General features: G+C 32.3%; 2 protein-coding genes across 2 annotated transcripts; both read right to left on the reverse strand.

Annotated features, from left to right (window-relative positions):
• Positions 1-5,223: 5,223 nt before the first annotated feature.
• LOC145057425 (uncharacterized) lies at positions 5,224-5,994 on the reverse strand. The gene has a single exon (XM_079005272.1). The coding sequence runs from the start codon at positions 5,992-5,994 to the stop codon at positions 5,224-5,226; it is 771 nt and encodes a 256-aa protein (XP_078861398.1).
• A 78-nt stretch (positions 5,995-6,072) lies between these two features.
• Positions 6,073-7,810, reverse strand: LOC145057435 (uncharacterized). The gene is made up of 2 exons (XM_079005283.1): positions 7,003-7,810; positions 6,073-6,863 (listed from the first exon to the last, which is right to left on the reverse strand). The coding sequence occupies exons 1-2, from the start codon at positions 7,808-7,810 to the stop codon at positions 6,073-6,075; spliced, it is 1,599 nt and encodes a 532-aa protein (XP_078861409.1).
• Between the last annotated feature and the right edge of the window lie 7,172 nt (positions 7,811-14,982).

Here is a 14,982-nt window from a genome sequence, read left to right on the forward strand (position 1 = left end):
AAATATCCACTGTCCCTGTAAATGACCTTAATCAAAGAGACCATAGAACTTGGAGAATTCAAGAAACTCTATTTTCATTTATATAAAAATGTTTTCTTAAGGATTTTTCAATTGTATCCGAGTGAGTTTTCATTTACCAATTTGACCACCCATATACAAGAGATTTCTCAACGATTCCAACCGATTAATTTTTATTTTTAAAGTATGAAAAATAGATAAGTAATAAGGTGAAATACTCTCCGAGATGGATTTAAGCATAGCTACCCTTACCGGCTTACCCCAACAAAATACAATTTCACCTTCCAACTGGAAAGTTGGCTACAAATTTATCACCAACTCTTTTCCAACGTTCATCCATTAACATGTTAGCTCCCATTGGAGACCTTAATAGATGAACGAAATCCTCATAACCGAACACCCAATAGTTGGGCTAATTGTTTCACTCGGTGACCATTTACTCAAACTTCCACTAATTTACTATTAAGTAAATTAACTTTGATCCCAGAAACAAGAAAGAAACATAACAGTAGTTGAACAATACTTCCAATATTTTCTTTTGACTATTAATCATCTTCATAGAAAAACACGAGACTTCCATCAAAATACGAGTTATTTGAAAAGGGGGTAGTTTTCAAAAAGCTTGGTAGAAATGAGGTTGTTTTGAATGCCTTTGTAGAAACGGGCTCCTGACCCATTAAATCAATGGGTAAATATATATTGAAATAAAGGATCCTCACAACTTACAACGAAAGTCCTTAGTTTTTTTATAATATGTTAAAACTTTATCCTTTTAATATTTTTTCTACATTTTTACTACATCTTATTATATTTCCGTAAATATTAAATATACAAAATAGTCGATAAAAATATTCAACATTGACCCTTATTTTATGAAATATTTTTTATTTGTATTTTGTACATTTACTTAATTTAATAGTATTTAATGTAAATATATTATTTAATTTATAACTAAACGCTTATTAGTTTTCAATACCAAATATATCTCATTTATACATTTCCATTAATACTAATATTTAATATTATAACAATAAGAAATAACAAAACACATAACTAATATTACATTACTAAAATTCAAAAATCATAATACAAAATCATACACGAAATACAAAATCAACTAAACATAAAATTACAACACAATAAAACAAAAACATAGTTGGGATCATCAAATCCAAACTCGTTATTTTGCTCAAATCTATCATCACCAGACAAAGGAAATGGTACTTCAAAATTACGAAGAAGATCTACCAAACTAGTATTTGTAGGTATCACTATTTTCTCAATTTCAACACAAACTTGACCTCAATAATTTTCATCAGTATCGGCTAGATAGTACAACATGTCTAAGATTGAATCATTTATAAGTGGTGAAATATTAGATCTTCCAGAATATTGGTAACATAATGATATATTCAAAACAAGTGCATAAACCAAATCTTGAAATTGTTCGTACCGTATTTTTTGCCTAATAATGTCTAAAGCAGACATAGTTGATTTGTCGCCCTTGATGATTCCATTCTCATATTCAACATTACCACCCCAATAAAGAGTAATCATAAATGGACGATTTAGAGCCATAAATGTAACTGCAAGACAAATCGTATGATAATAGATGCAAATTTGTATCATATATATAGCGATTTGACAAAAAAATATGCAAAAATATTTAGAAATTATATATACCTTATGTTAAATATATGAAAGAACTAATCATGTGAATATTATGGAAGCATGAAAGAACCAAGAATGTATAATTGCGTGGAAACAATTTTGTAAGAATGATGAAGAACCTTGGCTCGTAAGATCAAATTTATAACATCAAAAAGTAAAATGAATTCAATTAAATTTTTTAGATATGAGAATTCATGCATCTTTAGATTTTAAGAGTTTTCAATAAATAGTGACATTTTATTTTGGATAGAGTGTTTGCTTTTGTTTTGGATAGAATGTTTGCTTTTACATATTCAACTATTTGGTTGGACAAATCATATATAAATATTACTATTTATTTTTTAATTTATATGATTCTAACAATATTTATATGTTAATTGTATTTGTATAACTAAAATAGTATATAATATTCCAAAATTTTGGAATATAAATGAGATCGTTGTGTAGTAAGAACAATCTACCCTAATAAATGAAAATGTTATTGCCACTTGTCATTCTCTCATTTATTTGGCCACATGTCATTTTGTCATAATTTTGAAATATATTTATTTTCCACTTGTCAATTACTTCATTATTCATTTCCATATTAATTTAGTTTCCATAAATTAAACATACTATAATAACTATTAATTTCAAATTTGAAATTTCAATTTCAATTTCAAATAAATTTACACTTTAAACATTTGTATTTAACATTTTATTATAATAACTCGTTTAGTACACGGGTCTAACAATTAAACACATAATTTTAATTAATTTATTTTTTGAACGTTTTTTTTTATAATTTTCAATTATTTCATATTTCAAATTCAAAATAAACTTTTCATCTAATCGCTCATATTTAACATTATGTTTTAATTAATCCGTATAATATACGAGTTTCACAACTAGTTAAATGCTATATATAAAATTTAATAATATATTTAAGCTACATAAACTTTTAAAACAACTCTATTTCTACCAATCTTTTTGAAAACTGCCTCTTTTTGCAAATAACTCTCAAAGTACTTCTGACTTTACATCCCCGGTAAACCCTTACTAATCTGCTCTTGAATAACTACATGGAGACTGTCCGTATCTAAATTAAAAAAGAAATGGTGAAAATGATGACCTTGTTTAATTTGGATCGAATGTAGGTAACCTGTTAACAAGGATCGACGTCATAGTACATTGAAGACACACTTTAACCCAACTACACCATTCATCACGAAGACTTACATATCGAGAAACATTGTTGCTTTCTTTCTCTTTCATATCCAATAAAATTGATGTACTCAACCTACTTAGAAAAATGACAAGTTCCTGCTAAATTGGCCACTAAAACTTTTCAGGAATTTTTTTCCAATAAAAAGTTTTTCGCTGGATTACAAAAGGACACTTCAAATGACAATTTCTTGCAATAATTTTTTTTTCTTGAGTAACTCCATTCATAAGGAAAAAATAAAATTCAAACGAGCTTTAGAAAGGGGTGGAGAGGTGGGTCATCACAATTTCTATTGGAAAGGTCAAACAAGTAGGGCTAGATAATAGACAAAAGGAGAGAGTTTTTTTTTTTTTTTTTTTTTTTTTTTTTTTTTTGTCACATTGTGTTTTATGGTTTTGGATGAGACTAAATTTGGAGAAGTAGTTTCATTGGACTTGGTCAACAACTAATTTTGCCACATTCCCATCCTTGCCAAACACTTAACAAAATTTTTTTGTTATCTTTGTCCAGTGGTATTCCACCTACAAAACGCAACCTTGAAATCGTTAATCTTCAGAATAAGCATGATTAATAACAGATTATAGTCTTTATTAATAAAAACACATGTTGATGAAAATGTTAATCAATGTCATGACATATCTTTTAATAAAATCAAAAGAAGCTTTACCAACACCATAATTCCATAGTGCATTGTTTTCAAGAATCCTTTAATATCTTTTAATAAAATAATTTTTTTAAAAAACACCACAATTACATACTACATTCTTCAATTCCAAGTTAGAACTGGATCGAACCCTTAGAGAAGGATTGAACTTAGTCGAGTAATATTGAAAGAATTTTGATTTAACTCTTATAGGATGAGTAACCCACTCAATGTCCAACATAATCCCATGTATTGCAACTAGTCGATGGTTTCTATTTAAGAATCCATGTAAATACTTGTAATTCTTGTCCCCTTCAATTCCTCAACAAATTATGGATTTTATAGCTAATTTCATTCATTGAAGATGCTCTATTTCACCCAACTCATTGATAGACCGATGAAACCCTATCGAGTTTATACCCACATTGTTAATCCGGGCATCAATTTCTTTATTCTGCAATTTGAGAGTTATCTTTTAGCATCTTGAGTACTTTTATTTTCAGTAACCCAACTGCAAAGGTTTTATTTTATTTTGAAAGTGATTAATAGATTATCCACGAACATCGAGCTTGGTCCCATGTAGCCTTTATAATTTCATCAAACCCATTCATGAAGAACCACTAATGATATACATTAAAGGGGATTAAAAACCAAACCCTGCCTTTCACAAGACTCCTTCACCACATTAGAATCGACAATCACAATAATTTCCCCATCAAATCAAGTAATCATCGTATAAAGGTAGGCCCATAATTCTTGTTTTAATCACATATTGGGAAGCATAAACCATAATAATCAGCATGTTCAAATTAATGTGAGCATTTACCATAAATCGTCACAAAATAATTTCTAGAAATACAATTAATCATGACAAATACATATGGATCCCAAGTACAAAGAATTCCTCCGTAGGAGGCTCACGACGTGAGCTCGGTCAGATCCGAAAATCTGGACCAGATCTGCCATATTTGATTTCTTGGATGATGAAATTGCTAAACCCGATTTTGCTATATATATCATGATGATTTGGATGCCTAGAAATTAGGAAACAAATATTTGATTTGATTGGTTATTTGGTGATTAATATAATTGATTTTTTTAAGTGTTCAAATAATAGATCTAGATATTAATTAAACTTAATAATTAATGTCAAATATTATGTTGTTTATTTTATAAATTATTATAAACATGGTATTTTGAAAAGTTTAAAATATGGATCCTAGACTTACTTTAAATTTATGAGTTAATAATTAAGGATTAAAATCTGTCTCCCAAGTTTCCATGGACATTGACGATGGAAACAATGGTAGTCCAGAAAAGGTTTCTCTTCCCAATGAAAAGGGATCGACTAAGGTCAAACCATTTGACCATATGGTAAAGAGAGAGGCTAGTTATGAGATAGTTCCTTGTGCAAATGTCCATATGTTTCTATTGCCAATTAAAGGGGCATTGGATGCGAATTCAAATGCCCAGGACTACCTGAAAGATCTTAAAGATAGTAAAATCAATAGGTCCGGTCACGAGAATTCAAATGCTCAGGACGAGTCGGAAAAAAAGGCCCTTAGGTCTTAAAGTGTAACGAATTAAAATTACATAAACTAATATTTTTCTAAAACGACAATAAACTTTATAGCAATAAACATAACAAAATCATAGTATTTTAATGAATAATTACATATCGTAACAGTTAACCGACAATCCGTGAAACTCTCCTCACGTTCTTGATAGAAAATTGGTTGAACAACTCTTCGTAGTCTATACTCTCTAAGATTTCGTTCTCGATAGATATCATTGCCAAACCACTAAGTCTTTCTTGGGACATTATGGAGCGTAAGTAAGACTTCAATAACTTCAACTTAGAAAAACTTCTTTCTGCAGATGCCACCGTTACTGGAATTGTCAACAATATTCTATATGCAATGATTGCATTTGGGAAATAATCAAGTTCTTTCAAAAGCTTCAAAACATCTATAGGGTTGCTAAATTTATTGGTTTCCAATGTCTCAAATAATTTCAACTCCGTATAAAGTTCATCGGCATCAATATCCGATCTTTCTTCAAATTTGAGTGCTTTTTCAAGACAATGACAAGACGAATTAGGATGTTTATCTTCAATTCCCTTCAAATTATGTGGAAATAAAAAACCAAATACTTTGTCATACTCTTTGAATTGTTCAAATCTTATCTCAATAGAAGAAATAGCTTGATCAACAATGTATAAGAAATAATTAACTCTGAAATTCTCTTCAGGTGTAAATGAAACTTCTTCTCTACTTGAACTCTCATCAAACCTTTTTTCCTTTTCAATCAAACGCTTTTGTGGAAATATTGGATCAATACCCATTTCAATAGCAATATCCTTAGCTTCATCAATCGCTTTTAAAAAACCAGCTTCTCTATAATCCTTGAAGTACCCAATCAATTTGTTTATTTCTGTAATAACATTATCAAGATGCATATCCTTTGATGTAACTTTTTACTCACAATATTCACATGGTTTAGCACTTTATGCCAGATAACAGTTGATACCAAAAATTCAAAAGTCACAAAGTTCTTTTTTTGCTAGTGAAGTTACTTCACTTGCAATTGCAACATCATTATCTTTTTCTCCAGCTTGAAGTAAAGCTTCTCGTACGTCAACAAGTTGCATTTTAATAGCCTTTACACTCTCAACTCGAATTTCCCAACGAGTTTGACACAATGACTTAAGACTCCAAGCTTTTATATTATCTTTTAGGATTTCCCACCTCTTACTAGAATTTGCAAATATAGTATAAATGCATTGGATGAATCCAAAAAAGTTCTTTCCTTTAACACACTTGTTAGCCATATCACATAATGTTAGATTAAGAGAATGGCAACCACAAGGAGTGTAAAATGCTCTAGGATTTTTATCTAAAAATCTCTTTTGCACTCCTTGGTGTTTTCCTTTCATGTTTGCTCCATTATCATAGCCTTGACCACGCATATCCTCAATTTCAAGACCAAAAGACTTTAACTCCTCAAATGTAATAGCAAATACTCCTTTTCCGGAGGTATCATCAACATTCAAAAAACCTAAAAATGACTCCTCGACAGTAATAGAATCATATGATAACTTTAAATACCTCACTATTATAGTCATCTGTTCTTGGTGACTTGAATCGGGAGTACAATCAAGTATGATTGAGTAGTACTTTGCTTCCTTTATTGTCTTGATAAGTTCTTTTTTAATTTCTTGAGATATCAAAAGTATTAGTTCATTTTGGATCGTGTGCCCAAGATAATGCACATGAAGCTCGTCATTTGTGATCCACCGCACATGCTCTTTGATAATTGGGTCAAACTCTTCCAACATTTCAATGACACCCAAAAAATTTCCATTACATGTTAAATATATTTAACAAATAAGAAGTGGAATCAATCATAATAATTAACAAAAAGGTATTTGTTGAAATTGGAAAAAAAATATACAATCTATAGTTACCTTTTTGATACAACTTTTCATTTGATCCACGAAATGCTAAATTATGTTTAGCAAGAAACTTCACTACTGCAATGATTCGCAAAAGGACTTGTTTCCAGTAATCTCTTTCTTTCTTGAATTGCTCGTGATGAACTTTATCAATTGTTTCATTCAAGTTCAATCTTTTACGCATATCAAACCACTTATTCCTATTTGTGAGATGATCCAAAGAAATTTTGTGTTCTTTAACTCTACTAGTAACATGGTGCCAATCCGAATAACCTTCGTCACCTAATTTACCTTTAGAAATCCCTTTTCTAAACACTTTACAACAAAAACAAAATACCTTGTCGAGCTCTTTCGAATATACTAGCCATTCTCTATGACACTTCTCCAAATTTGGTAAAGTTCTTGTATATATAGCTGTAGAAAATTGTCTACCACATTTATCGTAGGGACCATACATAATACTAGTATCTCTTTTAGGACCTTTCTCAACCAAAAGTTTAAGCTCTTCATAATTAAGTTTTTCCCACCTTCTTGGATCACATATATCAACAAGCTCTTTAACGGGCTCTTGCTCTTCTGCCTCTTCTACTTCTACTTCTACATTTTCTTGGTGTTCAACATGCTCTTCAATAGGCTCTTCAACAGGCTCTTCAACAGGTTGTCTATGAATAAACTTATCTAGAGCACCGACATCAGCCTTTCTATTTTCTTCTTCTAGTTTTCTCTTTTTACGTTTTTGACTACCGGATAGTTGTTTAAACTTCATCACAACAAGTTCATTACTTTCAGTTTTTAATATTCCACTAAATACAAAAAACATAATCTAATAATTTGATTTCAGCATCTGATAAATTTCAACATAATTTCAACATTCAATCAAATAAACAATTTCAGATTTCAGATAATATCACAATAATCACAATTTCAACATTCAACAAAATTTCAATACTCAATCATATAATCAGATTTTTGATTTCAACTTAATTTCGATTTTCAATCAATAATCACATAAACAACATTCAATCTTAATTGAATTTGTGAATTTTGATTATGATTCAAGTTCAATTATTCTATAATGATTCAAGTTCAATTGCTCATCAATCCTCATTCAATTATACACTAATAAAACTATTAATATGATTATCTCAGTAAGTGAATAATCAATTAGACAATTACCTTATTTGAAGTTACGAACGATCAAACTTCGGTGCTTCTCTTCTGCCGCAGCCTCAATTAATGAATTAATCAATAATAAAATTGATGAATAATCTCTAAAGAGTAAAGCCCTTGCTCGCTGCCGACTTGCTGCCTTAATTTGTGGACTAAGAAAACTGATTTGGGCTAAGAATTAAAAAATGGGCTGCAATGTAAATATATTAAATTTTTTTTTGGGCCCCTTAAAATTTTAACCAGGCCCTGTGCACAGGCCCTGGTTGCCCCCCTTACCACCGGCTATGAAAGTCAAGTTGTGTGACTCTACTTCAGTTACATCCACTATCTAACTCCATTAAGAATCTATTCATAGATTCTTAATACATGATGTGATACTCACATTTTGATGTTTTGTAGGATCTAAGAGAAAGAAGGAAGCTTATGAAGAGTAAGCTGAATCTGATCGTGAGAGATGGATTCTGGTCGCATCGTTTGATGATCAGATTTTTGAAGCTACTATTTAGGAGTTATGTTAGATTAATAGTTTGCTTAGGAAATGTCTAGAAACATAGTTTTCATTTTATGCATTGTAAGGACAAGTTCTAAATTTTTTCGTTTATTATTAATAAAAGTGAAATTTTGATTTATCTAGTTCGTTTACTTTATATTTTCTTACAATGACATTTATGGAAATTAGTGGTTACATTTCTATAATTAGCAATATTAATTATGGATTTGATTCTTAATTTTATTGTTTGTGGTAGTGTCATTATGGTTAGCAGTTGTGATAATTGCGTTCTCAAATTCGCATATGATTACGACATCACTTTTCATAGTTAGAATTGTGAGAAATGACAAGAAATAGTTTGAACGTTCATGACTTATAGCTATAAGTTCTGAAAGGGTTTAAACACACACATATGCTATTTAATAAAGGTGTATAAGCTTGAGAAGTCTAGTTGGAGACTTATCGAAACACCACGTATCAGAAATCTGAACTTTAGTAAGAAAGTCAATAGTGTTGATTTCTAGAAGTCCAGTTGATTTCCAGATACATGTCAAAGCTAGTAGGAGCATAATTGTTATGCTAGTGGGAGCATAATTGTTATGCTAAGTGTTGCAAGTTGGCAATACTATTTGTAGGAAACAAAGTCTACAAATTTGCAAGTTGCAAAGTTTAGATAATTTGTTTTGCTACAAAAAGATTTAGGGGAGAGGGCACTCATACTTCATTTCAAATCTAAAAGTTTAGATTAAAGTTTTTTTAATGGAACTTAGTCTTGGACAAATATGAATATCGTGTTGAAATTATTCAACATAGGCAATTCAATATATGGAAATATTATAGCAAGAGGCTGATCAGATATCATGCTTTTATGTAAGACATTATGTATCGAGTCCCCTATGCTTCAAATATATGATCGTTTACATATGCTATAATATTCACTTGTTTTGATTTTTCCAAATGTCTTGGGTATTGAGAAGGAAAAAGGACTACAACTTGGTGTGACTAAAGTTGTTAAACAACTATCAAAGAACAGTCTAAGGTTTACTGAAGATTGATTGCTTGTGGACAGTTGGAAGTATAGTACAATATTTAAACGGACTATAGTGACATATTTTAGATTGAAATGATTCTTGATCAAAATTGATGGTTATATGAGAATATGGAAATGTTTCCATAGTAGAAGGTGATTATTAAAATCTACATGTAGGTTATAAACTTTAATGCAAGGAAGGTTTTCAAGGTGTGTATCTTGAATTTGAGACTTCGTTTCCATATAATTATTTTAAGTAACAAAGTTTCAATGGAACATTTTGTGATATCGTTGGCAAAGTCTCTGTGACTTTGAAGCCTCTTCATTGCAAAATGACATTGCATGTAAGGTTGAACTCTAACACATTCTAGTAGTGACAAGAATTTGAAATTGTGAAATAAGTATCATTGGAATAGTGTCCAATCGATCTGTTCACAAATGAAGGACCATAAAGAGACATAATATGCATGTTTATAACATGACATGACTGATGTTTAATTCAAGTGTTTGATTGATTACTCGAAACATTAATCAATGAATAAAATCTAATTAATATGGTGATTAAATAATAAGAGTTTTATTTATATTTAATAGTTTTGAGACCATAGTTAATTAGGTTATCATTGTGTTTTACCTGACATGTTTTTATTTCCCGAATAATTGGATTATTGAAAACTCCACAATCGCTCGTACTTTTGGAAGTAAGTAGTGAATTAAGACTGTCATGAATTGAATTGTAGATTGTCAATGGAGATTAGACATAGCAATGGTTTTGCTGCAATATTCATGAGTACTTAGAAATGGGGATTTTGAGTATTGGATAAACCCACGGTCAGAGAATTACTTCATGGATTTTATCACGAGTAATTTTGAGACAATAATATCTTATATTCTTGAAACGGAGATATATGAGTTGTTGTTTACAAGTCAGTTGTGCATTGATAATACGTAAACGCATCAGTAACTTGATGTTATAAAACGTATTGTTGTGCATGATTTGATGAGTAAATAGTGCAAGCATATAAGTCAAAGTTTATCTGTTCCTTTTTCCCTAACGGGAAAAACGATATCTATGGGCCCCTCGATAATTTGATGTCGACATCTAAAGCGTTTGGCCAAGCCTGGACTGAATTGATGTGTTCAATTAGTAGTCTAATTTTAGTCGTCATAAATCGGAAATCGGGAAAAAAATCTTGGACAGAGAGATTGATTATAATCCATGTATCATATTCATATAATATCTTGTAGAACGGAGGAATATTTTATCATTTATCTTAAGACATGTCACTGACTGGGTCAGAGTTCGACAACGGATTTTGGTAGCTGCAATTTGCTGATCAATTTGGTAGTTATACTAGCAGTTATAGTTATTAGACGTATCCAAGTGGGAGACTATTAGTGTCTAAGCTCATAACTATCATTGGTATGTACTTGAATTGATAGTAGCACAGTCCTTTTAGGTTACCTTCATACTAGCAACTAGACATGATGACCTATTGAGGAAAGGAAGAATTTATTATTTGATTAATAAACTGAAATGAATGATTTATTAATTAGAAATCATATTATTTAATTCATATTTAATCAAAAATTAATTTGGAATTAATTTTGGGATTAAAAGAATTAATTAAATATGCAGTGGCGGTTTGGCAATTTATTGATAGTTGTGGATTTGGGCTCTAGAACCCTCCTAGATGGGTTGGACGGAATATTCTAGGAATACCCTTTTCGTCCAAGGGCCTCTTGTATGGGATTCTTGGGCTGCTTAGGCCTTAAGCTAATGAATTAGGGTTTCCTCTTTAAAACCATAGCTTTGGCTCTAAGTTAACACAACTATATAAAGGGTTGTACTCCCTCATGATTTTGACCACTTGATTCCTTAGAGGAATAGCCGAAAATCTCAAGCCTCCTCCTTCTCTCTCATATCTCATCCTCTTGCTAAGTGTGTTTGTGAAAAATTAGAGGCGCGACACTTGTGACGCTTGCTATTAAAGGTGTTCAAGGAGGAATTCAAGATTGTTTAATACAACAATCTTAAAGGTTAGTTTTTCTTGTTCTTATAAGTCAATTAGATCATTGAAAAGTTTTATAACCTAGGGTTCATAGTATGTTGCTTTTCTTGAAAGACATAGATCCAACTAGGTTGCATGTGCCCAAATTTATTTGAATTGTTTGAATAATTTTCCACTTAGTGCATTTTGTTGTAACCTCCAAACCCATCAAGTATATTACTACATCTCAAAATATCAGAGTAAGTCATAAAATGCAGAATAAAGTGGTGTGTGCTCTGCAATCATCTCGGACTCTTCTCTTTCAAACCAGAAGTACCTGAAACATAAACTGAAAACCGTAAGCACAAAGTTTAATGAGTTCCCCCAAAATACCCCATACCATACATAATAAACACATACTGGACTCCCGCCTTTCACCCCCTCCCCTTCTCCCTCAGCATCGAGTCCCACCCAACCTTAGGCCCCGCCCGACATCGAGTCTCGCTCGGTTTACAGATCTGTCATTCACCAGGCCCCGCTTGACATTGAGCCTCACCCTATACACATATTAGCATATAAACATATAGTCATACTAACACATGTGATAATCATAACGATAATAGCATACAATACATTTATCGAGCCTTGTCCGACATTGAGCCCCACTCGGTATACATACCAATGTATACACATGCAAGAGTTACGCAACCATCTAGCATCCTAACATAATAAATCATATGCCAACATTGGTGCCTTTGACCCGCTAAACACAGTGACGAAACTCACCTTAGACTAATGAACCTCACAAATAATCTCTGGCTGCTGGTCTGAAAATCCCTACGCTATCATCATAAACATCCAATTAATAATTGGATCCCAAATTACACTAAGAGTCTAAGCTAGGGTAAAAGACAATTTTACCCTTTACCTGGCTTGGCCCGAGACCAAATCCCAAACCAACTACTTAAAAATGCCCAATTCCAAAAATAGTCACCCAAGGCACAAATATGGCTCAATATGCCAAATTGGGCCCAAACTCATTCATGGGCCTTCAACCAAAGGAATCCAACATAATGACATCATCCTAAAATACAGTTCTGATGGCCCAACAAGGCCCTAATTTCCTAATGTCCAAATATGGTCCCAAAACCAAGAAGCCCAAAATCCGAAGCCCACCTGCTGTGTAATGGGGCGTACTCAGCTCGTACGCTTAGGATACTCCCTCTGGGGCTAGTACGCGCAACGTACCAGCTTGGTACTCCTATCGTACTCCCCAGTTGACCACTCCACTTCATTAAGCACTTAATCCATTGAGACTTCAAGCCAAACTCTCAGATATGATTCCTTAGGGTGACTTTTCACGTAAAGTAGGAAACTTTACATTCATGCATGTCTTAATAGGGCTCAGGAGCTCAAAAAGGACTTAACCAAGGTCTTAACACATGCATGGTCCATGATTCATCATAAAGCTTGCATTTTTATGAATAAAGGGGACCAAAAGAAGCCTAGATCTAACACCATGACTTCTGGAGCGAGTCAAGAAGCTCATCAACCACTCCAAGGACTCAAAAAGCATAAAATGACAACATAACTAGATCTAGCGTCATGGATCATCAAGATGTGAGTTTTTTACCTCAAAAAGCTTGCAAATGATGAGCTAACCTCGGATCTTCAAGCTCAAGACACTTCTCCAAATGGTCCTCTTCTTATTCTCCTTCACAAATAACCAACAAACACTCTTTAAGGCTCAAAACTCACAAACACACACTAGGGTTTTGATTTCTAGACAAAGGAGGGTGGAGGCTGGCTAAACATGACCAAATGAGGCTATCACAATATTTAAATAGGGCGCAACCCCTAAAAATTAGGGTTTCATTAATGCTCACGTACGCCCATCGTACGTGGATGAGCTCCGCGGTCATGAATCAGGCTAGTACACTAAGTGTACCACCTAGTATGCCCCACGTACTAGCTTAAGGACCAATTTTGCAGACGTTTTAGAATAAAGAGGTTATATAAAGAACTTACCAAAATTGAGTGTTACAAGACTTGAGAGTAACCTCTTGGAGGGAGGGCATCTTACAATACCGCTATGCCAAAGACCTATTAGTTCTTGGTACTTTCAGTTACTTGTTGCTTATATTTATGTTGTGGCCTTATATTTATGTTGTCGTCGTATTTAATAATTTCTGGATTATTTATATTCCGATCGAACTTAGTCATATTCCGATCGAACTTAGTCGTAGACGTACACAATTTGAAGTTCCTAATAAAAAAAATCAGAAACTTGTGCAATCACCCTTTCCAAATTGTTAACACGAATATATCTAACAAACCCAAATGGTAAATTTCCTATCTTAGATAATCTTTACGTCATGAACACAACAATCATTTTTCTAAATTTATCACCAAGATTCCATAATTCACGTTATCCTACATGCGGTGGAATATTAGTAAGGTAATAATGTCATTAATGTGTGACACATTCTGCATTGGATTGATTAGAGTTTCAAATTGACGTGTCATACACTACCAAGTGAGATTTTGGTATGATTTATACGGATTGTGCAACACCCTATATTTGTCCTTATATGATTTTGTGGATTGTAAGTCCACTTTGTTGTAATAACTTACCCAACTTTTATGTTCGGATTAAAAGCTTTGTTACGAAAGATTCTCTTATAAAGCTATATTAAGAGACTTTTACCATTAGTAAAAGCCTATATGGTACCCACCACAAAGCCATGGAGTACCCTCCAAGAACACGAACAGAAGAACGAAGAGAGACAGAGGGAGAAGCAGAAGAGTTGAGAGAAGAAGAAGTCCTGATTGGGCGTTGTCATTCGTCTTCTCCACCACAAACCACCACGAAAATACACGACTACGGTAGGCCGGGATGGTGTGCATGAACAACGCTCGTGGCCACACAGACAACGAACCTCTTCGGCGTTGGTATACGAGAAGACCTAACAAATTTCAATGTATAACAAATTTCAATGGTAAACCTTTTATTATTTCTATTGGTCAATACAATTTTATTTTTAACATAAATACCATTAGTATATAGTTATATACAACCACACTCCATCAATACGTAAAGTTTTGCAAAAATTATAAAAGCTTATATGACGTATAAACACACTTTTTTTTACCATTAGCAAAAAATAACATCAATGTAGCCTAATAACACTGAATCTACTAAACCTAAATTAATTCAGTGAATTTTTAAATAATCATTTAAAATTCAGAATTTCAATTTTAAGAGGAAAAAAACTACCGTATGATATAAAGAACTCAATTCAAAAGGATTG

This window comes from Lactuca serriola, chromosome 1 (genome assembly GCF_051521515.1).
Source record: "Lactuca serriola cultivar US96UC23 chromosome 1, Lser_US96UC23_V15, whole genome shotgun sequence".
Classification (NCBI taxonomy): Eukaryota; Viridiplantae; Streptophyta; class Magnoliopsida; order Asterales; family Asteraceae; genus Lactuca; species Lactuca serriola.

Excerpts from the sequence above, each read along its gene's own strand:
- LOC145057425 (XM_079005272.1), bottom strand. The coding sequence starts at position 5,994 with ATGCATCTTGATAATGTTATTACAGAAATAAACAAATTGATTGGGTAC.
- LOC145057435 (XM_079005283.1), bottom strand. The coding sequence starts at position 7,810 with ATGTTTTTTGTATTTAGTGGAATATTAAAAACTGAAAGTAATGAACTT. Across the intron at positions 6,864-7,002 it reads TGAAAAGTTGTATCAAAAAG|AGTTTGACCCAATTATCAAA; the intron begins GTAACTATAGAT and ends AAATGTTGGAAG.